Genomic DNA, 23,922 nt, shown 5'->3' on the forward strand with positions numbered 1-23,922 from the left:
ATGATGATACATCCCATAAAGATTGTGCCAGTAATAAAAGTTCTTTGAATTGATGCATTTTAAAAATACCACAGTATGGACATGCCAGAGTTATTCCCGAGTAACAGATGTGAACAAAAATTTTAAAAATTATTTCCGCTTTCACAATGCACCTAGGGCAACTCTGCAGGTATTTTGACCATTTTCAGCTCTTAACCACATCACATTCCTTAAGGTAAAAAAATAGTACAAAAAAAAATATTGATCAAATTACCAACAAGAAATATATTAAAGGAGCAAAATCTGAGAAATTGAAACCAAAAGAATAGAAAGCTGGGCAAGTTGGTTTTTATTATCCATAATAAAACAGCATGAAAAAAACAAAAACGGAACAAGCACAACAACACGAGCACTGACTTTCATCTGACGATTGATTACGCACACATGAATTTATACATTTCCTTCTGAAATGAAACGCAGAAACGCACAGAACTGTACGACTAAAACTGTGACGACACAATGTTGCTTTGGTTTTTTTTCTGTGCGTTTCATTTCGGGGGGAAATGTGTAAATTCATGTATGTGTAATAAATCATCAGATGAAAGTCAGTGCTCGTGTTGTTGTGCTTGTTCCGTCTTTGTCTTTTTCACAATGTTTTAATATTTCCTTTCATTTCTTTATTTGGCGAGAAAACATCCTGGACGGGTCTTATGGCTAAAAGCTGTTATAACCGCTTGACGAGGCCATGGAATCCTATCACTTGGCAGATGGCGGTACAACTAATAGACAACAGCAAGGCAGAAACAAAAAACGTGGCATTTGAGAACAATAATGAAACCAAAAGCTAGGTATTGGCCAACCCATGACACGATGACCTCACAGATACAGCACAAAACCTGTTACAAGAAAAATATTGATTAGCTAAACTGGGCAATGTAAGTGACAGCTGAGGTCGCTGTCTAAAGTGACCACACTGTCCTGCAGCAAATGTTGAGTGAATGAAAATGACTGTGCATCCAATGACGTCACACACCCAAAGCTGCCCATAAAAATCTCCCCGAATTGGGGCCTAAAGCACTGGAAACTAAAATACACTTGCAGTGCAACAAGACGTTGAACTGGGGTGAAATTTGGTACAAATGAGTAGAGAGCTGCGCAGAGCACTGCGAAAGTTTCAGTAAAATCTGAGGAGCTTGAAAAAAATGCCTGAGTTGCCCTTAAACTACCTGTAGGACAACACGAAAAAGTCTAGAACCCCATTTTTAAGCTGGTATTTTTTAAAACTCTCACAATATGTGTGATGAGCTGGGTGTTCCTTCCAATTGTTCCGGCTTTCCGTGTGCAGTCTGACAAGCACAAGCGTATGCTACATTTGCTCAAGAGTACAATCATTCACACCAGTACGCATGGAAGAAAGCAGATGACACAAAAAGCAAAGCGCAAACCACAACAGAAGATGCACCTAGCTGGTTCCACTAGAGAGCCTGCATGCATTGAATTGTTTCCACCATTTGCGGGTGACCTGCAAGTTTGTGAACACAACAAGCCTTTTGGCTTGCTATCTTTTTCCACATGTTACCAAATCAATACTTCAGTCTTTCCTCAGAGAGCTATGAAGAAATGTGAACTGGATTTGAGTGCGCACACTGGCCCCCTGGTGGCACCAGGTGGCTTTATTCGTGTGTTGCATTTCCCAAAAGGGGACATTGTTTCCCACATTGCAGCTCGTCTGAACGGACTTGTGGGATTAGTGCACGATATCCAGGAACAGTGGTCATAGCACCACTGTTCCTTGATCCTTCCTTTCAAGTCTAGAAAGGAGTAAGCAGCAGGTCAAGTTTGAAATATGGAAACTTTTACTCCCATCACCACTGCTCTGGCCAATGGTGTGGTATGGTGAGTGGTTTTAATCTCACAAGGAAGCTCAGGGAATCCATAAAACAAAAGGCTCCAGATTAATTCATACCGACAGTACAGCGGGGCACATAAAAGAGCAGCACACAGCCGTTCTTTGTGTTTTGTCTTGATCAAAATGCAGCCACTGTGTTCGAAAGGTTCACAACCACTGGCAGATAGGAGAAACAAGCATGGTGGTAGCAGCAAAGCCGGAAAAGCGTGCACCCCCCAGCCACGCCTTGGTAACACAGCTCCTTTTCATTGGTTAGCTGATATGGCAGCTTTCTAAGCCCCAGTCAGCTGGTGCACATGAATCATATTGACGGCTACCTCAAAACATGAAACAACCTTGAGATGATCAAGAGATGAGCTGGATTTGGATTTAGTGAACTGAGAACAAGATGAGATGCCATGGCTGGAAAAATTTACAGAAATAAATGCCTGCATAAACCAAGTGCTGCAAATGCACTACAGGGTTGGATAAATAAGAAGAAAAAAAAACAGAACCTCCAGACAGTGATGGTACAGGAATATGCAGTCAAATAAAAAATTTTTTGTATACGCCACACATGCAAACCCATTTAGCTGCAGTATATAATACTGAAAACTGCGCTATGTCTTCAAGAAAATTCATTCTGGTGAATGCATTCACCACAGAAAACAGCACTGTGGGCAAACACAGATTATGGAACAAGAACTGGTGAGATGAGCATGCTCATCCACCGTGCTGTTTTCTGCAAAAAGCTTCTGCCGGTTAATTTCTGCTTGATTATTGTCGTTGAAATTTAGCACACAGATAGCATACAGCTGTCTATCATATTTAATACCAGTTTGGATGATGTATTTGCTTTATTATATCAGAATTAATTTGAAGCCTACATCGTCTTCAGCATCGCTGACGCAAATGAAGCCTTCTTTTGGGTCACCGATGCTGCAGACGACGTGGATTTTGAATTAGTTCTAATCTAATCAAGCAAATACATAATCCAAACTGGTATCAAATGTGATATATGGTTGTATGTTATCTGTGTGTAAAAATTTCAGGGCGAATAAGCAAGCAGTTTAGCCAGTAGAAGAATTTGCTCAGCTTCCTTCTTGTACTCTCGGGCCATCTAACCTGAATAAAATTTTTCAGGGGTACTGTGTGCGAGTGCTTCGCTTCTAACTGGCCGCAGGCTAACACCTCCCCACTATGTACTGCCTCCACGCACGGCTCGCAGCTGGACCACGCTCGTGACGGATGCCTTTCAAGCGGCCCATCAAAGGTTCCCCGACTGCAGGTGTCCCCCAAGCAACTTTCCGCGAGGGGAGAATGCATTCACCGCATGTATGGCACGCCATGTGGTATAAGCGCCCATGCGTGCGCGCTTGTACAGACGTTGTGCAAGTGCGCCCACAAGCGTGCTGCTTGGCATATGCCAGCTCATCCTTCACACAGCGGAGCTAATCAGAAATGCAGCAGCAGCAGATCGCTGCCAGAGTGACCTTTCGGGATGCGACTTGCAAATGATTGCGCCGCCTGCATCTTTTGCATTTGCAGCTTTTATTTTTACGTGTACCATAACGTGGCAATCGTTGCGTTGAAATAAAACGGATCTCCACAATTCGAACAGTTTGGAAAACCAAAAATACGGCTGAGGTATTCAGCACTAAATGATATATATAACAAAAACAGTCGATTACGTAAATCGAATCTAATAATAGAAAGACGGCTGATTACGTAAATCGAATCCAATAATAGGACACGGAGACTTTAGGTCGACGCATGTGCGCTAGCCTTTATCCATGGTAAACCAATAGCTGTGTTTACGTGCGTCAAAGCACATGTGGAAACAGCATCCGTCGTGGACAAAACCGAAAGCGGGCCCTCATGCAAGCTGTCGCGCATTGACTCACAGCGCAGCCTTCTTTACGTGAGTGCGTGCACCAAGCAAGTTCAAAATTTGATCAAGATGGGAGCAGCTCTGACCTGGATCAAACTAAATCCCCTTCGAAGGACGTGCGCAAGATCAGTACGTTCGCTGTATATGTAGTACTCACCTTCAGTTCGTGCCAGGTGACAGCTTCGGCAAGTGCGATTAGAAACGCCAAGAAATACTCGACCAACAGGCTCGTGGCGATGATCATTACAAAAGCAGCGCTGACGCTTACGCTGACGCTTACGCTGAAAGAGCCAGATCTTCCCGCCGCCGCCGCACACGCAACTACGCGGCCCCGAACGAAAAAGACGTGCCCGCTGCCGCTCTTCTCTTCTGCACCGTTTCGATCTCGACCAGCTGAAACCTCGGCTTGGCTTGGCTACACCAGCGCCAGGAGGAGAATATGGGCTTTGCTGCCCACGCAAGCGTTGCTATGGTGACGAGTTGGAAAAAAATGACTCGACTCTACGCTCTTATTGGTGTTTACGGGTTTTAGCGACATCTAGAAATGGCCACTACAAGCTCTAGCCACCAAACCGTCGTCACGTCGTTAACTATCTAAAAAAATTATTTTTGTTTTCGATTACGTGTTAGCCTGCTATAATTATGAGCTTTGTGTCTACGTTTTTTAAACTGATTTTTTTTTGGTTGATCTTGAAGTTTGCATTTTGGGCATAGTCTACTTTAACAACCGCGGGCGTCGCTATAATCCGCAAACGTCGAATTTTGGTGAACTCGGGCGATGGTTTGATAAATGGTTCCCATGGAAGCTGTTTTTCTTTCTTTTTTAGCGGAAATAAAGTTTTCACCACCACCACCACTACCGGAAGCTTTTCGGATTGAAGAGGAAGAGTTCTGCTTGGCTGGCTTGGTGATATGATAACTTTATTTTTAGGAGGCCCCCAATCTGCCCAATTCCCAGCCCCGACACGCGGGGACGCGGGAGCCTTGCGGGAGCCGAGACCTCCGCCACTTCTGGAGGTGACGTAAAAAGACGCGACAGTTGTCACTTCCTTAGCAACCCACGAGTTACGCCCACGGGCTCAATAAGACGCGGTCCGGCATGGTCGGCAGTCTGCAGCGCCTGCGCGTGTTGTTTCACCTAGTTTTTGTTTCGCCCACGCCAAGTCAATCTATTTACCTTACCTTGCCCACGCTGTCACAGCCAAGTCACAGTTACGCTGCCTACGCGCAGCATGTAATAAGTGAGCACCAGGAGGTCCGTGTTTCGTCCACGACTGGCAATTCTTTTCTCTCCGGTGGCGCTAAATTTAGGCGAAGCGCGAGGGGCAGTGAGCGTGGTTGTAGCGTTGTAGGCCAGCTGGTGGGACATCGTAAAAATAAAACCGCAGAAATGACGGGGCGGAGATGTTGGGGTGTTGTCTCTTGTTTTCGTTTGTGCGGTTTAATTTTACGATACGATGAGGGTTGGACCTTATGAATTAAACAGAAAACAAAAGCGATAAAAAATAAATACTAAAATTGCGCCGGATTGAATTTTTCAAATCTGGCGATTCAGTAGGAGTCAACGTTCTAAGAACGTTGGTAGGAGTAACACAACTACACTTAAAGGCAAAACCGTGGGCAATACTATGGCATAAATATCGGCGACTTCACTTTCGGCTTTTCCCGTACCAGTTTTTCGCACCGCTGGCACCGCTAGCCTAGTTTTATCCTTGGTTTTATTTGCTACGATGACGAGTTGTAACCTATGTTATAACTAAGTATTTGCGAGCGATCCAGCGTTGTAAGTGTTTGCTTTTTAGACATCTGTGCTTGCCAGTACGAACTAGGCAGAGAAGTTGCTGTTGTGAATTGTCTGGGTATAGATATCATTGCTTAGGTCAGGGCAGAATCGATGCTCTAGGCTGCCGCTGCCAACCCATGTTTCTCTATGGCCAACCTTCCATGTGACCGGCGCGTGGGACGGTCGTGCGTTGTTTGCCGCCGGACCCGCAACGAGCCACCCCACCTTGTCGGTTTTGTGCGATGGTTTTGAGGCTACGATGTCCTTACAACAGAGAACACATGCCCACACAGAGAGATCGGCTAAGAATTGAGGCAGAGAGCTTTTGGGGGCTGCGGTGACTTGGAGACGATTGTGTTCGTCTTTCATCTTCGCAGTCAAATGCTGCGAAAGACCCGGGCCCGCCGGACGTTCATAGGGACATCATTGGCGGCCGTAGCGGTCGCTGAGCTCGCCGCTGCTGGTGTGTGCTACTACTATTATCGGCGTCTCAATCGCTCCCAAGGTACGTGCTGTTCCGGAAACATCATAGGCTCGTTCGACTTCATCCCTTCCATTGTTTCTTTAATTTCCTTCTTCTTCTTCTTTGTGTGTGTGTGTGTGTGTGTGTGTGTGTGTGTGTGTGTGTGTGTGTGTGTGTGTGTGTGTGTGTGTGTGTGTGTGTGTGTGTGTGTGTGTGTGTGTGTGTGTGTGTGTGTGTGTGTGTGTGTGTGTGTGTGTGTGTGTGTGTGTGTGTGTGTGTGTGTGCGGTTTTGTAGTGTGCTCAACTTTAAATTCACCCTGCAGCTGCGTTGGAAGTATAGTGCCTGGAATATAATGGCACTATAGTCGGAAGCATGCCTGAGAGAGGTTTTTAGTAAGCCAAATGGATTTCACTCATAATTAAGTAGCTGTCTAAGTTTTTGGTTTTCCTTGTTTTTCTTAGTTTTTTTTTTTTTTTATTGAAACATATCCTTTTTAGGTCAGGAGTTGTGGGTATGGTTTTCGGGAGCATGTCCTTTCCTTCGTCTGCACTGAACTGTTTCAAGAAGGACTTGTAGGTAGGGACAAGAAAATACGAGGACATAACGGGTGCTACACTATGAAATGGAATGGGTATCGCAAATGGCAGAGCAGTGAATAATTGTGAAAGCTGTTTCCCCATTTTGAATTGCTTTAAGCTTCTAGGGCATGGTGAATAATTATTTGGCCAGAGAAATCTTGAAAGTCCATCAAACTGGGAGGTGCAGTTCTGCTTCGGACAAAGAAACATTGAAATGTGCATGAGCTCAACTAAAAACTGTGCTGATTTTTCATTCTTTTTCTTCTTTATCTTTCACTGGTTGACCTTTCAGTTTTGTGTCTTTTTGCCAGCTTTCAAGCTTTGTACTTGCCGGGGCTCATTCTACCTTTATTTCATTCAGTTGCTAGTGAGGTCCTCGCTACGTTCATGGTTGAAACATTCTCTGACCAACCAGGCCCCTTATTGGTGTTGCAGTTAGGTGCTGGTGAAAGTAAAGGCACCAGCCAGTCTTTACCTCTGAGTCATCATCATCATCAGCAGCAGCAGCCGACTATACCCACTGCAGGGCGAAGGCCTCTCCCATATTTCTCCACTTAACCCGGTTCTGTGCTAGCTGCATCCACTTGACCCCTGCGAACTTCTTAATCTCATCCTTCCACCTAACTTTCTGCCGCCCCCTGCTACGCTTTCCTTCCCTTGGAATCCAGTTTGTTACCCTAAGCGACCATCGGTTATCCTCTCTTCGCACTACATGTCCTGCCCATGTCCATTTCTTCTTCTTAATTTCCACTAGAATGTCGGTAACTTGAGTTATTTCTCTGACCCACTCTGCACGCTTCCTATCTCTTAGTGTTACAGAATAACGGCCTGGGGGGCGAGTTGGTGCATGATGGAATTGAACATGATGGAATTAGTGTTACCCCTACCATTTTTCGTTCCATAGCCCTCTGGGTTGTCCTCAACTTAAGTAGAACTCTCTTGGTTAGCCTCCACGTTTCAGCGCCATAGGTGAGTACAGATAAGATGCAACTGTTATATACTTTCCTCTTTACCTTTGAGTAGTACAGTGAAAATGGCAGGTGTAGCATTAAGAGATAGGTAGTGTGCAGAGTGGGTCAGAGAAATAACTCAAGTTAGTGACATTCTAGTGGATTTCAAGAAGAAAAATGGGCATGAGTAGGACATGTAGTGCAAAGTGAGTACCATATTTACTCGCATAATGCTCGCACTTTTTTTTTCGCGGAAAATTATTTATTTATTTGAAATACCTTACAGGTCCATTAGGCATTGTGTAAGGGGGACGAAAAATATATATTAATATATATATATATATTAATTGTAAGGAAACATTCAAAAATACAAAGCATGGTAATTAATTTATATCAACAAACAAAATAGTACAGAAGAGCACGCAAAACGACATGGAAATAATTGTATCACTAAGAAAAAGATATACGCAACGCAGATTATCCACAATAAAAAGCAAACGGCACACAGTTCCCAGTATAGCGCCTAAAAAAATGGTAAGGGGAGAGAAATATAAACGGAAAGAGTAATGGGCAAACACAAGTAAATAAAACCCATCAAAGGCATTTAACAGCTGCAACAAATTTAATAAAAATGTATATACAGTCGAACCCGGATATATCGAACTCGAAGGGGATCGCGAAATAGTTCGATATATCGATAATTCGATATTCAGAAATCGGCTCGTGACGGTACTTACGATGCGAAAGAACGATACCGTATTTGTCGCGTAATCAACCCACCCGCATAATGAACCCACCCTCCACGTTTGCACCCAAGAATTTGAAAAAAAAAAAAAAAATACGTTAAGGCCAGTTCGCTCACATGCAAGCGATTGAGCGATCTCAGCGACGAGCGGCAGCGACAAAGCAAAAAATTTCAAACTTGATGGGACTGCGTCCCTCTCGCCGCTCGAGTCACCGCGGCAGCTCAAAACAAGGTTTCTGTGTCGCGGCGGCAGAAATCGCCAGCGTTTTTCGCTTGCATGTCGACGGCGCGCGTCAGTCCGTTTCGGTCGTCTCATCCACAGCTCATTTCTTGGCTGCGTGCCAAGATGCTGCGCAGCGATAACGTCAGGGCGCGTTTATCTTTTGATCGCTCCTGCGGCGGCGGGGAGCGAACTTGGCAGAGTGCCCGTGATGGCTTGATTGCACAAGCCTGGTTCGATTTATCACGCCGCGCTTGGGGCGGGCGTCATGATCGCAGCAGCTGACCGCGCGCTTTCGTTGATTCATGCATGCAAGGAAAAACTACCTCCAAAAAAGAAAAAAAAATTCTGCCGCTTCTTAACGTCCGCAGCCGTCATATCTTACGCTACGCCGCGTGTACAGCACAGCGATAAGAAAAAATGACTCGCAAAAAAAAAAAAAAAGAAAATCGAAGAGAGAGCTGCCGCTTCTTAACGTCCGCAGGCGCCATAGCCACGTCAGCCGCCGCGCGCAGAGGGTTCGCAACACACGCTGGAGAAAGCGTCCGACGTCTGTCTGAAAACGGGCTGAGCTGGCTTGGCGCATGCGTAGCGCGTGCTGAAGAGAGATAGCTCGGCAAAAGAATGTGCACAACCACGCACATGGCTTGCAAACGTCATGTGTTGGCACGCGGGAAACGATAACTGCAGATGCGAGCGCCTTTGGGGAATGGGCAGCGGCGCTGCCCAGACCCAGCCGAAAGCCAAACTGTCCCCTCTCATTACTTCCGCGCGTGGTTAGAAAACGTCGCGCGGCAAACGGCCAAGGGTGATGCGATCGTCTTTGGGGAAGGCACACTTTCCAGTGCGTGGTGCGGAGTTCGATATATCGAACGACCGGTGAAATTGAATTCGATATATGACGCGGCTTTCCTATAATTTTACATGGGATTTTCAAGGGGATATTCCGTGAGTTCGATATAACCAAAATTCGATATATCCGGGTTCGGTATAACCGGGTTCGACTGTATAAGACAAATAAGGCTAAGTGAAGGCTTCAATGATGTAATGTGATGAGTTGGCGATGGAACGCTTCTAGATTAGGAAGAGAAGCGATGTTTGTAATTGATGCTAAGTTGGGGGGTGTGATAATTATGCGGGAAAAATTTTCGAGCAAATGTTTTGGAGCGCTAAAAGAAAATCTAAAATGGTTCGAATCGGGATTCTTAGAGCAGCTATTGTAAATATAACCAAGACATTACTTTCAAGCAGAACTTACTCTTGTTATAAAAGTACAGGGTCGCCAAAAGCACAAATTGCTAAAGCACTTTATTTACCGCATGCAGCCTCATCATCACTCCCCGCTTTCCGTGGTATAAGGCTGACAGCAGACCCTACAGTTCTACTCTTGATCAGAGACTTGATCCGAGTCCGTATTGGCACTGCAATCGCTGTCTTCAGTAGCGCACTACGCAGAACTCGTTGACGTCGAAGTGCCTGCTGGCAGCGCGGTTGCTATGCTGTAGCTCGTATTTGAAAGCTTTCAGCTTAAAAGCAGCTGCATAACTTGCGTACCGGTACGTCCCACCGCGATGCGGCACCAAGACGGTGGAACGAAGTAAGTAACACGGACGGAACGAAGGAACAATGACGAGACACGGAGACACCTCACAAAATAGCGACTGCGAGCATCATGGGAAAAAAAAAAGACGAGCATAACCGATGATGATGATGCTGATGATCTACCCGGGCACGCTATCGCCGCCTTGTAGCGTGTGCACACGAGGCTAGGCCGGTTTCGAGGGAGAGCGCGCTTCTCTTCTCTTATGGCCTCACCGTTGGGGTCTGTTTCCACCGCCCGCCGCACCTCGGTGGGGACGCCACAGCTCCACTGTTGCTCCTCGGCTACAGCCGTTCACGCGCAAGGGAAATGCGCACTTGCTTTTAGCTCCGCCCGCGTCAGTTGCAACCGGCAGGTTCTGACGTTTCGCCCCTTATGGTCTATACAAAGGCCGTAATCAGCATGGAACGTTTACAGTGTATAAGAAATAAAATACAGTCAACAATCCGCTCGCGCGCTTTCATCAGTGCGGCCGTGCATGGCCGAATGAAGCTTCGGGTACACTTCAACATTTTTTGCCCCTAAGTTTTGTACAAAAATAAATTTACCAGGCTATGCAATGTGCCTTTGAATGTTGTAAGCAGGTGTAGCGTGACCTGACGTGAGTGCATGGTGAATTGTTGAGGAGATTCTGTCAATCGCTACCATTTTTGTTTAGATCAGAAGAGGCACCGGCGAAAATTCATGGCGCGTCTCAGATTCAGAGTAAAGAACAAAAATTTACTCGTATAGTAAAATTTCACTTGTCTAGTGGAGTGGGCTGTTCTACCTTCGTTCAGAACATGTCAGTCGGTTGAAAGACCGAAGATGTATATGTATGATAGAAAAACAGCGCAAAAGACGTGCACGGAGGAGAAGAACAGACAGGACAAGCGCTGACTCACAACTAACATTGTACTGTACATTGTAACTGTACATTGTAAGGGATGTGACGGCTGCCAACCTTATCTAACACATACAGTTATTTTGGATTCCCATCCGGCACAGATTAACCGGGAAATCATAGAGGCCAGGCATATCATTCGATTGGGTGCAAATTGCATTAGTGAACCGTCAATCGCTTTAACAGATAATGAGGTTGAGTTTCTTGAACGTGGTGTGTGTGGGGGGTTATCATGATTCTCTTGTTTAATGTGCGGTTTGGTGCTGCTTGGCTGGGTTATATATCTGTGTTTTTTTCAATAAACTTTAGTTGTGAGTCAGCGCTTGTCCTGTCTGTTGTTCTCCTCCGTGCACGTCTTTTGCGCTGTTTTTCTATCATGTCACCATACCAACTCGCCCAGATGTCTCTTCTTTTACATGTATATGTAGTTTTGCGACTACTTTTAATCAAGGAAATGGGCATAAACAGTTAAGCAGAATTGAAAAGAGTGGCAAACAATAACAAAAATTGTCCTTCAAAGTTACACATTGCACTACATATTCATCAATTCATCAAAATGCGACCTGCGTCTAGAAAATTCAGTTTTAAAATCTTCCTGCATGGCTTGTGCACACATTGGCTAAATTGTAATAACATTTAAAACTCAACCCTAGAACATTTACTTTGACTGTTATACTAATACTTTATATCATGCAATCATTTTGCAATTCACATTACATTTTTATGAAATTATTTTCATCTTCGGTGCTACATGGATGGTTTCGGATCTAGCGCTGGAAGACTGTTTTGCTGTTGCAGACGAGTTGCTGTCATGTTAGCCTTGAAGAAGCTTCGATGTGATCACTGCTCATTCAGTTTTTTTTGTTACTATTCTTGTACAGGCTTGGGAAAAATTCGGATTAAAATGGACAAAAGTATCTACCATGCCGCAATGTTTGTCATGCTTGTCGAACATAACCTGAACGACAGTGTTCTTTATGTCCGTTCACGTGTGTAGTACGTTGACGACATGCCGCTGCAGCATTTACCTTCTGTGTTTTTTCATTTTTGGGCTGCACTCACCATGAAACTCGCGAGCGACAGCGCGAAACCAGGCAAAAGCCACTCGCCGCTGGAGCAGATGCGGAGCGAACAGTGAGCAGGTTGTGTCCCTTGCGGCAACGGAGAGTGTAACTCAAGGAGAAACGTTCCCGTTGCTCCCGCGATGATTGAGAAGGCCGTAAGAAAGAGCGCGCGCTCTCCCTCGAGACCGGCCATTAACGAGGCCAGTTAGGCTCAGTAGCGCTCCGAAGATGGCGCTTGTTACTACTAGCAGACGACTCTCGCGGTGGTAATATTGGTAAGTACGATGATTATGCAAGAAAAAAAATTTCCAATTTTTGACGCCCAGTGTTGGGGGTGCAAGCATTATGCGAGTAAATACGGTATAACCGACGACCGCTAAGGGTGACACAGCGTAGCAGGGCGGCAGAAAGTTAGGTGGGCGGATGAGGCTAGCTTGCAGGCGTCAAGTGGATGCAGCTGGCACAGGATCGGGTTAATCGGAGGAATATGGGAGAGGCCTTCACCTCACAGTGGGTTTGGCTGATGATGATGAGTGCAGGGCAACCGAAAGATGTGGAGAACAAGTGTAGCGTTGACAATGATTTCTGGTAGCCAGATTGTTCTTATTATCTTGTTTGCATGCAATATTATAGTAATGGGTCATGGGCATTGTAGGTGTAGCAGTTGCATGTCTAGTTAATTGATGACGTGATGTGTGGGAGGAGCATTGTTTGCCCCTGAAAGAAATTAGCCTGTGACATCAGGGAGGGGGGGGGAGGTCGCAATCGCAGCGATAGAAGTCATGAAAGAACAGACTGAGCTGTGTCACCATTTGGTCATGCAGAATCTAGTGACATCCATTCACCGTGTCCAGAGCGGTTCTGCCTTGAACCAGGTCTTGGGGAAAATGAGGCTACATTTGCAATTGTCTGTTGCTGCAAACGAAAAGATCCATGCATGAAAACTGGGCAGAGCGGTGTCCCTCCAAGTGCATTGCACATGCACATGTGCTCCTGAGTGGGCCAATGCTTGGGTGCACGGCAAAGATCACACCTGTTGCAAACACTCAGTTTGGGTATTCATCCATTTTCCAAGATTAGAAGAGTATAGAGAGAAAAAAAATAGTAGACAAGAAAAGTAACAAAAATGTAAAAAATCTGCCACTTAAATTCAGAGCAGTACATCTCTACTAAAATAAGCTATTCCTTCTTCACTTGCTGGTGCAATTTCTAATTGTGTTAGGAACCTTACAACTGAGGGAATATATGGTGTCTAGCATATGGAAAATCATGAAATGGCAAGGAAATTTTGTGTGCCTGTAAATATCGGCTGATTGTCAGGATACTGTCCAAAAAGTGGGCTGGTCAGGAACAAAATTAGAAGGGTTCAACGCTGCTGCACCCAAGGTGGAGCGAAAGCATTAGTTGCGGGTGACCGAGCGTTCTTCTTTTCCTTTTTTTGTCTTCTTCGTTTTCCACGGTGCCACGCTGACGGCTTGAAAACCCAGCGCAGTGTAGCTTTCGCTACAAAATGATTGACTGTAAGTAACAGAATGGTCTGCTATGAACTTCGACGATACCGCGAGTGCCAGGCACATGTTCTGTTCACACTGACATGACATCCTTTCACTTCTAACATGTAAAAGCCCTTTCAGCTGCTTTTTTTTTTTTTTATTCATGAATAAGCATTGGATATGCTGGTTGATTGTGCGCTGGTTACTCTGCTCTTCATTAGGTTTTGGCTGCTGCAAATCGGTAAATGTAGCTATGTCCAACAAATATTCTTTGTGTCATAAGCCGTAAGCAGTAAGTGTGAAATTTTGCTCTTTTGTTGTTTTATGTGAGGCACTGTGTCTTCCTACCGTGGCATCAGAGTGGCTTGGAAAGCTTGATAGTGTTGATCTCATTCGATTGGATTTTGCTTGTCCTGTGGTGGTACCTGCTGTCGAAAGCGGCATCAGAGTGAACAAAGGACACGCTCGGTGGAAAGGCAGAAAGAACAGCACTTTTCATAATGATCCCAGCAGCTAGTGTAAGCTCTATTGTTGAAGGGTCCCCTATGGAATGCCTGAAAGAATCTGGTAGAACACTGGTCCTTGTAAAAATGCACAGTGTCATTTATATTATGTCCCCTAAGTTTTTCAAAATGGAATTATCTGTTCCTCTTGGTACATCACTCATAACATCGCTTATTCAGCGATCTTGTGAACCACAAAAAGACGTCATGAAAACCTATGAGCATAATTTTAGTGCACTCCCAAATCTTGGTGGGTTAATGCACTCCCAAAAACCTTTGGTGGGTTGAGAAGGAAGATTGCAAATGAAAAAAAAACGTAGCACAAGAAAGACACGAACAGAGAAAGAAGACTCACATAGCACTGTATTTGTCTGACACGCTGCACTGTGAGCCGAAACCATGCAAGGGCGTTGCCGCAGACCAGGCGACAAGCTGCAGCAGCTAGGAATAAGTTCAGGAAAGCGCTCATAAAGATAGAAATCAAGTTTCGCGCCTCCGTTGCGATCACGTGGCAAAACCGAAACCTTGAAAGGGCGGCTTTGCCTCAGACCGGGCGGCACGCTGCAGCTAGGAATTACTTCTGATTATCTTCGCAAGAAGGCAGCGCCATAAATTTCAAGTGCTTCTTGTAAGTCCTAGGAGGTGGCAGCACCTCCCAGTGAGCATGTATCATCATTAGGGCGCGAAATTTCAAACGGAGGATTGAAACCGCACAGATACAGCAAAGACCTTGCTGGACGGAAAACTGCCACCATACATTTACGACAAACTCTCAAAGGGTAAGAAAGGGCTCTGCTCTGCTTAGACGATTTTTTTTGTAGGTTAGCTCATTTTTAATATGCAAGAGCACTGAAAACATCATAATTATAGCTAGTTAAATATTTGGGAGGGTGTACCTTTAGTTGTCCCACTGGAGATCGTAGGGATGTCTTGCTGTAGGCCTAAGCCCAAGCTCCTGCTCTTTGATTTTGGTCGTCATCTTTCAGCAGTGTGGTGTGCACGTCTCTCGCCAGTTGGCCTCACTCCTCAGGGAGTATTTAGCCCCATCAGCCACTTGCAGAAAATATGAGACAGCTTATAGTGTTTGATGAGAGCACTTTCATATGGACGTGCAGCCAAGCTGTCGTGACTTTTTTTCCCCCTCTACACAGCTATTATTTTATAAATTGTATCTTTTCTACTTAGGGTAGAATTAATAAGCAGAAATAAAATGCTTGCAGTTTCTTTTAATTTCTGCATTTTATTGCAAGATTAATACTCCGACAGCCAAATTGAAACCTCGGGTGGCCATAGCTACGTCATAAAGAGGCATAGCTACAGTCTTCTCATAAAAAAACTCTGCCTGCCATGACATTTGAATTCACATTACCCCTATGCCACGGACAGGAGCTTGCAATTTGGGTCCCTCCTTTCATATTGGAGGGTGACATCAGAATCAGCCCGCCAGAACCATTTGCATTTTCGTTACCCCTACGACACGCAGGCACATCCATACAACTTGGTTGAAGCGTGACTTTATATGTGGGCTGGTAGCTTACGCTCTCGCGTCATACCCTTGAAGGCCGAGCTTAAGTGTCCCCGATGATGTAGCACCTTACACTGATAGGGCGTGATAGGGGAATGATGTACAGGCAAAAGAAGCTTTTTACTGTTGCTTTCGCAATTCAACAAGGGTTAACCAGAGCTAAACCACAACTAATTGTTTTGTAAACAAACTTTTGTTTTAATTTAAACTGTTTATTATATGAACTACTCAAAAATATTCAATTGCATTTGCAGTCAGTATATATTAGTGCTTCGAACTAAAAGAAATTTGCCATTCACGCACAGTGACTGGAAACATTGCACGTTCAAAAGGGCGGAGAAAAGGTTAGCAGCCCATACTGAACACCTCAATGTGAAGATGCATTAGGCGCTTTTAGAGCGCAGCTCTTTGGCGCCCGTTCCTGCGTTTCGCGTTGTCGTTGCCGCCGGCCTCGTAACCTGGTGACACCATCGGCTGGGACGTCATGACCGGATGTGATGTCATCATGATGTCACATCCGGCCATGTCTAATAACCGGAAGTGATAATGATGTCACATCCGGTCATGACGTCATGAATGGTGATGACGTCACCAGGAGATTCACACATATACGAAGCTGAATCGCCGGGCACTCGATCCAGGCGTTCGTGTGGCGCCTTTCATTTGGTGCTTCGTCGAACGCCGCACCACAGAGCATATAAAAATAGATGCAGTACAACAGGCATCAGTGGCGTTTAAAATTGGTTGACATCAAAGAAAAGGCGCATTATCTGTCGCAGTTCTGCACGGACACTTTAACCGAGCTGTAAAGAAAAGGAGAAAGGTGGCCGCGAAAAAAAAGAGAGAAAGAGGTGCCGGTAGTGAAAGGCTTCGGACGACCACCAAGCTTCCTTCATGACGGTCAAGAACTGTTAGTGGAGTGTTTCTTGAAGGAATATATGAGAAAAATTAAAAAGAGTTGTCTGTATTTCTACATACATGTCTTGCTCGAAATCTTTGCATCAATCTATCGAAAAGGTGAAACAGCTGATGAGAGCTATGGTGAAATTTCGCATTAGGAAGTAACGTAATCGTCGGCAAATGCTTTTCAGTCACAGCTGCAGGAAGCGCACTCAGCAGGCCGAAGAGTCGTTCACCAGTTATATAGAAGACATCGTTGACCACCTGTGCAAACGTGTCGACCCCTTAATGTCCGAAGCAGGTAAGATCGAAAACATTCTGAAAGGCATCTCTGAGGATGCGTGCCAGATGCTCTGGGGGAAAATTCCTGCCACAGTCAGTGACGTAATCAAACTTTGCCAGAGCTATAACGAGCTTCGTAAAAAGCGCGCTTCTACCCGGCTGTCCGGTGTTAGAGACGACGCCATACAACAAATCAAAGCCTTCGTTCGAGAAGAGGTCGCCAAACAGCTATCACTGGCCCCTCAGTTACAGGATACTGGCCGCCTTGTTACTGACATGGCTCCATCTTTGGCTCCTACAATACGGCGTGCCGTGCAAGATCACATCGCTGATGTCCTTCCACCCAGCTCCATGCTCCCTCCCAGCCCCGTGCCGGCGCAAGTAACGGCACCACTGACTTACGCCCAAGTTGCGGCCAGGCCGCTACTGCCATCAGCATCTCTTTCCTACCAGGCCGCTCCTTCCAACCTTCCTTCCCCTTTGCCTGAGTCTACATTCCATGTCCCTATTCCAAGGGTACGCCAATGCCCTACGAACCCTAGGCGTACCGCGGACAACCGGCCAATCTGCTACTCTTGCGGGCTGCCGGGCCATGTCGCACACCTTTGCCGCCAATGCCTTCCACTTTTTCGACCCGACCTCTGGAACTACTCCTACGATACGGACCAGCCCTCGCCGAGAACTCCGCCCGGTTTCGACTTAGTAGCTCGCGACAATCAAACGTATACCACTCGCCGATCATCTTCCCCTCGTCGCCATTCCCCGTCCCCGCTTCTCCGACGTTCTACCGGCGCTGTTGAGGGAAACTAACAGTTGCAGTTCCCGGGGCAAGAACTGCGCTTGGTTCGAACTCTTCAAGTCCTCCGTGCTCTCCCGCTAATTTAATACAAGTGTTTGTTGACGGCGTTGCAGTACTCGCTCTTGTCGACATACACTGCCGTATCCGTCATCAGTGAAGCTCTTTGCCGTCGTCTTCGTAAGGTGACTACCGCACTTTCCGACTTTTCGCTTCGCACCGCCTCATCAAAGTGCATTCATCCCTCAATGGCGTGCACGGACCGTGTTCTCATCGAAGACATCTTATACACTATCGAGTTTATTGTACTGTCTCACTGCTCACACGACATCATCCTGGGCTACGATTTCCTTTCCACTCATCGTGCCGTTATTGACTGCGCCCGCGCGGAAGTTTCCTTTTTACCTCTTTGTGATACCATCTTGTGTGACGTCCCTACCCAGTCTGCAAAACTCCTTGTCGCCAATGACACAGACATTCCTCCATTTTCTGCTGCCCTCGTTCCACTGTCTTGTGAAAGCGTTACTACTTGACTGTCTTCTTCACACCTTCCGACGCCACTTCACGCCATCCCTACCTCCTGCTTCCATTTGCTGTAATCAAGTTCGAAAATGGCCTTAGTGCAATGTACGTCACAAATTCATTTTCGTGCCCGTCCGTCCTGCTATGCGGCGAGTGTCTCGGTCATATTGAAGAACTTGATCCCGCGCTTGTAAATACTCTTCCTGCCACGCCTACTTCATTAGACGTTAATGTTCTCAGCTCTTGCGATATAGCGACTGCTTTGACACCATCCGATGTTCTTCAACAAGCTATTGACGCAGATCTTCCACCCGCACAGCGCGATCAACTCGTTGCTCTTCTACAGAACTTCACTTCTGCCTTCGACCTTCCTCACACTGCTCTGGTTCTCACGTCTTTGATTACACACACAATCGACACTGTTACAGACGCACCTTTATGACAGCGTCCTTATCGCGTGCCGGCCTCTGAGCGCCAAGTCATTGCTGATAACATGGACGACATGCTTCGCCGGGGCGTCATACAGCCATCTAACAGTCCATGGGCTTCGGTTGTTTTGGTCACCAAGAAAGATAGTTCCATCCGGCTTTGCGTCGATTACCGTAGGCTAAACAAGATCATGCGCAAAGATGTCTATCCTCTGCTGCGAATCGACGACGCCTTGGACTGTTTCAAGGGAGCCGAGTATTTCTCCTCTTTGGATTTGCGCTCTGTCTACTGGCAGGTACCGATGGCTGATGATGACCGCTCGAAAACTGCCTTTATAACACCGGACGGCTTATACGAGTTCAACATTATGCCCTTTGGCCTCTGCAATGCCCCAGCTACTTTCGAGCGTCTGATGGACACTGTTCTTCGTGGACTCAAGTGGCAGACCTGTCTTTGTTATCTTGATGACATTGTAGTTTTTTCTACCGACTTTTCTTCTCACCTTCTCCGTCTAAAGCATGTCCTCACGTGTCTCGCCGACGCTGGGCTTCAGTTGAATTTGAAGAAGTGCCACTTTGCCAGTCGAAAACTCAAAATTTTAAGCCACATAGTCTCTTAGGACGGCATTCTTCCCGACCCCGGCAAACTTCGCGCAGTTGCAGAATTTCTGAAGCCAACCTCCCTGAAGCAGCTCCGGAGCTTTATCGGCCTCTGCTCTTACTTTCGACGCTTCATCTTGAACTTCGCCTCTATCATCGCTCCTCTGACCCAGCTTCTTGCCGTCAGCTCCGAACTTTCCGCCTGGACTCCAGCCTGCGATAAAGCCTTCGACACTTTACGCCGCCTTTTGGTTTCGCCTCCCATTCTATGCCAATTTGATCCGACTGTGCCTACGGAGATCCACACTGACGCCAGCAGTATTGGGCTTGGTGCCATCCTTACCCAAAGTAAGCCTGGTTTCAGCGAGTATGTTGTGGCATACGCCAGCCGAACATTGACGAAAGCACAGTAATTATTCAGTCACAGAAAAGGAATGTTTGGCCATTATTTGGGCGATCGGAAAATTTCATCCCCATGTGTATGGCCGACCGTTTTATGTCGTGACCGATCACCGCGCTTCGTGCTGGCTGGCTTCTCTGAAAGACCCATCCGGTCGCCTTGCTTGCTGGGCTCTCCGTCTCCAGGAGTATGACATTCATGTCATTTATCGATTAGGTCTGAAGCATACGGACGCGGATGCTCTTTCCAGCTCGCCATTGCCTAGTGATACCTCGTCTGACCACGTCTGCTTACGATTTGTCGACTCTTGCCACTATTCTCGTGGCTACCGAACAGCTGAATGACCCATGGATCAGTGAACTTTTGGATTTTCTCTCAAGTCCTACTCCCGGTCATTCATCCAAAGCGCTTGCCCGGCAAGCCCACCACTTCTCCATTCGTGACGGTCTTCTCTATCGCCGCAATTATTTGCTTGATGGACGGAAGTGGCTTCTAGTCATCCCGCGTCATCTCCGCGCCAACATTTGTGCTGCGTACCATGGTGACCCACAGTGTGCTCACAGTGGCGTATTGAAAACCTACACGCGCCTACGTCTGCGATTTTACTGGCATGGAATGTACCGCTTTTTACGACATTTTGTGCGCTCTTGCGAATCTTGTCAACGCCGAAAAACTCCTCAGAAGTCCCCTGCTTCGTTGCAGCTGTTGCCCTGTCCTGCTCGTACGTTTGACCGCGTTGGCATAGATTTCTATGGCCCTCTTCCGACTACTGCCGCTGGAAACCGGTGGATTATCGTGGCAGTAGACCATCTTACTCGCTACACTGAACGTCACCGTTACGCTCTGCCTCTGCAAGAGACGTTGCTTTGTTTCTTCTCAACGACTTGATTCTTCGCCACGGGACTCCGAAGGAACTACTCTGTGACTGCGGACGCGTTTTCTTGTTCGACGCTCTTGAGGCCCTACTGAAAGAACGCCGCATCATTCATCGCACCGCAACTTCTTACCACCCTCAGACGAATGTCAAGTCAAGTCATCTTTATTTCAACATCACAAGGATGCTAGGGGCGCAGCCAAAAAGCCTATTAACGGCTTGACGAGGGGCTGCGCCCCTTACAAAAACTTGGTAACTTCGGCGTATGAGTTGACTATGCAATGAAATATAATTTTAACAGAAACAACAGGGCGAAATGGCACTTTCATATAATGTTTAACTAAATACTGTAGAAAAGGTGACATACGATTGCGGCAAGGAAGAAAAAACATACACGCAGTGTGGAAAACATATTTACAGAAATGCACACTTTCAGTGAGGTAATAAAAATAATAGCGTTATCTGCACACTGTAACTATTGAATTGTGTTTAGAAGAAGAGGCAAGGTGTAACTAATGCTCTGCCGTCCGTAATTTGTTCGGGTTTCTGGAATGACGAAATGATTTTTTGTACGAGTGCTGTAATTGTGAGACTTGCGTTCAAGTTTGTAGAGTTCCTTGAAGAAGATAGCTGTGTTTATGGCTGTAGTCCTGTAGCGCCTTAATAAAGTTTGTTCATATTGCTGCGGGATAGGAATTATATTCAATTTACAAAAAATCGCTTCTGTTGGTGCGTCTCGGGAAACGTTGACGATGATTCTAAGGGCTCGTTTTTGTAATCTATGAAGCTTGCTAACATTCGAAAAGGTGGTGGTCCCCCAAACCAAAAAGCAGTATCCTATAACAGAAGAAAATAGGGACTGAAAGATAATTTTTTTTACAGATTGCGGTAAGCAATACCGAAGCCTGGAAAGAATACCCACTACCTTAGCTATTTTGATAATCGTAGTATCTACATGTTTATTCCATGATAAATGTTCATTAAAATATACTCCAAGGCTTTTAAATTCCGGGACGAGCTCAATTTTTACCGAACCTAGCCACAGCGATAATCCCAGGAAATCAATGATCCTATTTTTGGGACAAAAAAGCATTGCTTTGGTTTTTTTGGTATTAATTTCCAAGGAGTTAATGGCTGTCCATTCATGGAGGGAAAGCAAACACTGATTCGCCTGCCCAAAGAGATCATATACATTAGTTGATTTAAAAAATAGGCTGGTGTCATCAGCATACATTAAAAATGTGCGTTTGTTATCTAGACTAGTAACATCATTTATGTAAAGATTAAATAGCAGTGGACCCAATATGCTGCCTTGAGGAACACCAGCTCGTAGAGCCTGTATATCGGAAAGCTGATTGTCAATCTTGACCTGCTGACAACGGAAGGTTAAGTAAGATCGGATTAACTGAAGAAAGACGCCCCGAAAACCGTATATGTCTAGCTTGGCTATTAAAGTCTCATAGTTGATCCGGTCGAACGCTTTTGAAAAATCAACGAATATGCCCAGAACAAGCTCCCTCTTTTCAAATGATTCCAGTATTAATTCTTTCTGCACAAGAAGGGCGCTCTCTGTTGACCTGCCTTCTCTGAAACCATGCTGACATGTAGTTATTACATTGTGTTTTTTACTAAAGCTAGCAATACGTTTAAACATCACCTTTTCTAGACATTTTGAGAAGACGGGAAGTATCGATATTGGACGATAGTTAGAGAGGTCGTTTCTGTCACCGCTTTTATAGATAACAGAAACCCTAGCCATTTGCATCCGCTTTGGGAATACTCCGTTTTCTAGGCAGATATTGAATATGTACTCTAAAACTTGGCTGATAATATCAATGACATATTTAAAGGGTTGCACCTGGAAGCCATCTATATCACGAGACCTGCTATTACGGAGGGTTGCGAAGTGACTTTGAATCTCATGCTTATCTGTCGGCAACAGAAACGCAGTTTCAGTGGTACGAAATTTTAGATATTCTGCAGAGCGTTGATCATGAGCACTCCTCACAACTGAAATAAAGTGATCGTTGAAGCGATTGGCCAGCTGCCTTCCGGATAACGCGCAGTCGCCTATTTTGATCGATGTACAAGTTTGGGGGTCTCTTTGAGGGTTTAAGATATTGTTAATTTCCTTCCAAACAAGATCGCTTCGTCTTACTGTATTGGAGTTGAATAGCTTATTCATGTAATCTTTCTTTGCTTGGCGAAGAAATGATGTTACCTTAAGGTCATCGGGAGCTCTTTAAGAAAGGAAACGGCTGTAGAGTTTGTTTTTCTTTGTTATCATTTCGAGGCAGTCTCTGTTGATCCACGGTTTACGAGCTTTCCTTGACTTTTTGCAAGTTCTTTCAGGAAAGCACTCTAAATATATGCTTGTAATTATCTTTATGAAAGTATCATACGCTAGATCTGGATCATTAATTTCGTACACGCACTTCCAGGACACTTCCTTAAGTTTGGCTCTGAATAGTTCTAAGGTATCTGGGTTTATCGTTTGGTATGTTTGAACTATTTGCTTCTTTCGTTGACGCTTGTTTGCACGATCAGCAAAGAGAAAAATTGGTAAGTGATCACTCAGTTGAGGACAGATTACACCAGATTGTGTGAATGTACACTGAACATTGGATAAAAACATCGATAGATGAGCCTGTATGCATTTTTGTTGGCTCCAAGATGACGTTTCGAAAACCGTTACAATCCAAAACCATATTTAATTCACGCTGTTCATGAGATGAAGTTAAAGAATCTATATTGATGTCGCCACCTAATATCAGGTTCAGCCCATTGTCAGTTATCCAGGACAAAAAATCGTCAAGAAACAAAAGAAAAGAAGACACATTTCCACCGGGAGGACGATAAACCACTGAAAACACATCTGAGCCACAGCGATAAGAAAGTATTTCATAGTCGTCGACTACCATGGAGAAACGAGGAATAACACAGCCATTAAAAGATTTGTTTAACATTAACTTCACGCCACCTCCTTTCTTATTAACTCGATGCTGGGAAAATGTATTGTGATCTTCGAGGGTTAGAACTTCTTCATCGTCTCGATACCAAGTTTCTGTTATCATAATTACATCAAATGAGAATTTTAGCGACTTGAGAAAAGTAAAGACCTCATCTTCTTTGTTGCGTAACGACTGAGAATTCAAATGAAAGAAAGAAGTGACATTTTTGTTTTTCGAATGTAAATTAGAAACATCAGCGGGCAAGAAGAGCTGCTTGGCCATGGTGAAGTGGAACAAAATCAACGGGAAACGAGCTCTCCTTAAACTATTTTATCTAGGTCACCTACACAGGCAATGTGGATCGCATCGGACGATTCATCCTTTCTCGCGAAAATGCGTCCATTTCTCGTCCAGACGAATTTCCATTTTTTCTCCTTTTTTCGAGTGACAGTCATTCCCAGCAGTTTTTTCAATGTGGGGCAAAGGTGCTCGTTAACATAAATTGCTGCATGAGTCCGGGACGGGCTGCCGTTTGAATCACCTTCGGAGTTAGAATTGCCATCGGCAGCGCTTGCCTGTGCAACTGTTTCAAGGTGAAGACTG

The 23,922-nt window shown here is 45.4% G+C and overlaps 2 protein-coding genes across 5 annotated transcripts in view; one reads left to right on the plus strand and one right to left on the minus strand.

Moving 5' to 3' along the window:
* LOC146177814 (glutaminyl-peptide cyclotransferase-like) overlaps positions 1-4,175 on the minus strand; it is a 53,431-nt gene extending 49,256 nt beyond the window's left edge. The window contains exon 1 of one of the 4 annotated variants that reach the window (XM_084580595.1): positions 3,915-4,175. In XM_084580595.1, coding sequence (XP_084436721.1) covers positions 3,915-4,002 — 88 coding nt within the window. In that variant the 5' untranslated portion in view covers positions 4,003-4,175. The remainder of the gene's footprint in view (positions 1-3,914) is intronic. The other 3 variants (XM_084580592.1, XM_084580593.1, XM_084580594.1) reach the window with 3 other exon arrangements.
* A 1,743-nt stretch (positions 4,176-5,918) lies between these two features.
* LOC146177815 (tubulin-specific chaperone C-like) overlaps positions 5,919-23,922 on the plus strand; it is a 56,393-nt gene continuing 38,389 nt past the window's right edge. The window contains exon 1 of the mRNA XM_084580598.1: positions 5,919-6,046. The gene's annotated coding sequence lies outside the window, so the exon portion shown is untranslated. The remainder of the gene's footprint in view (positions 6,047-23,922) is intronic.

This window comes from Amblyomma maculatum, chromosome 10 (genome assembly GCF_055883805.1).
Source record: "Amblyomma maculatum isolate TAMU_Amacu chromosome 10, ASM5588380v1, whole genome shotgun sequence".
Lineage (NCBI taxonomy): Eukaryota > Metazoa > Arthropoda > Arachnida > Ixodida > Ixodidae > Amblyomma > Amblyomma maculatum.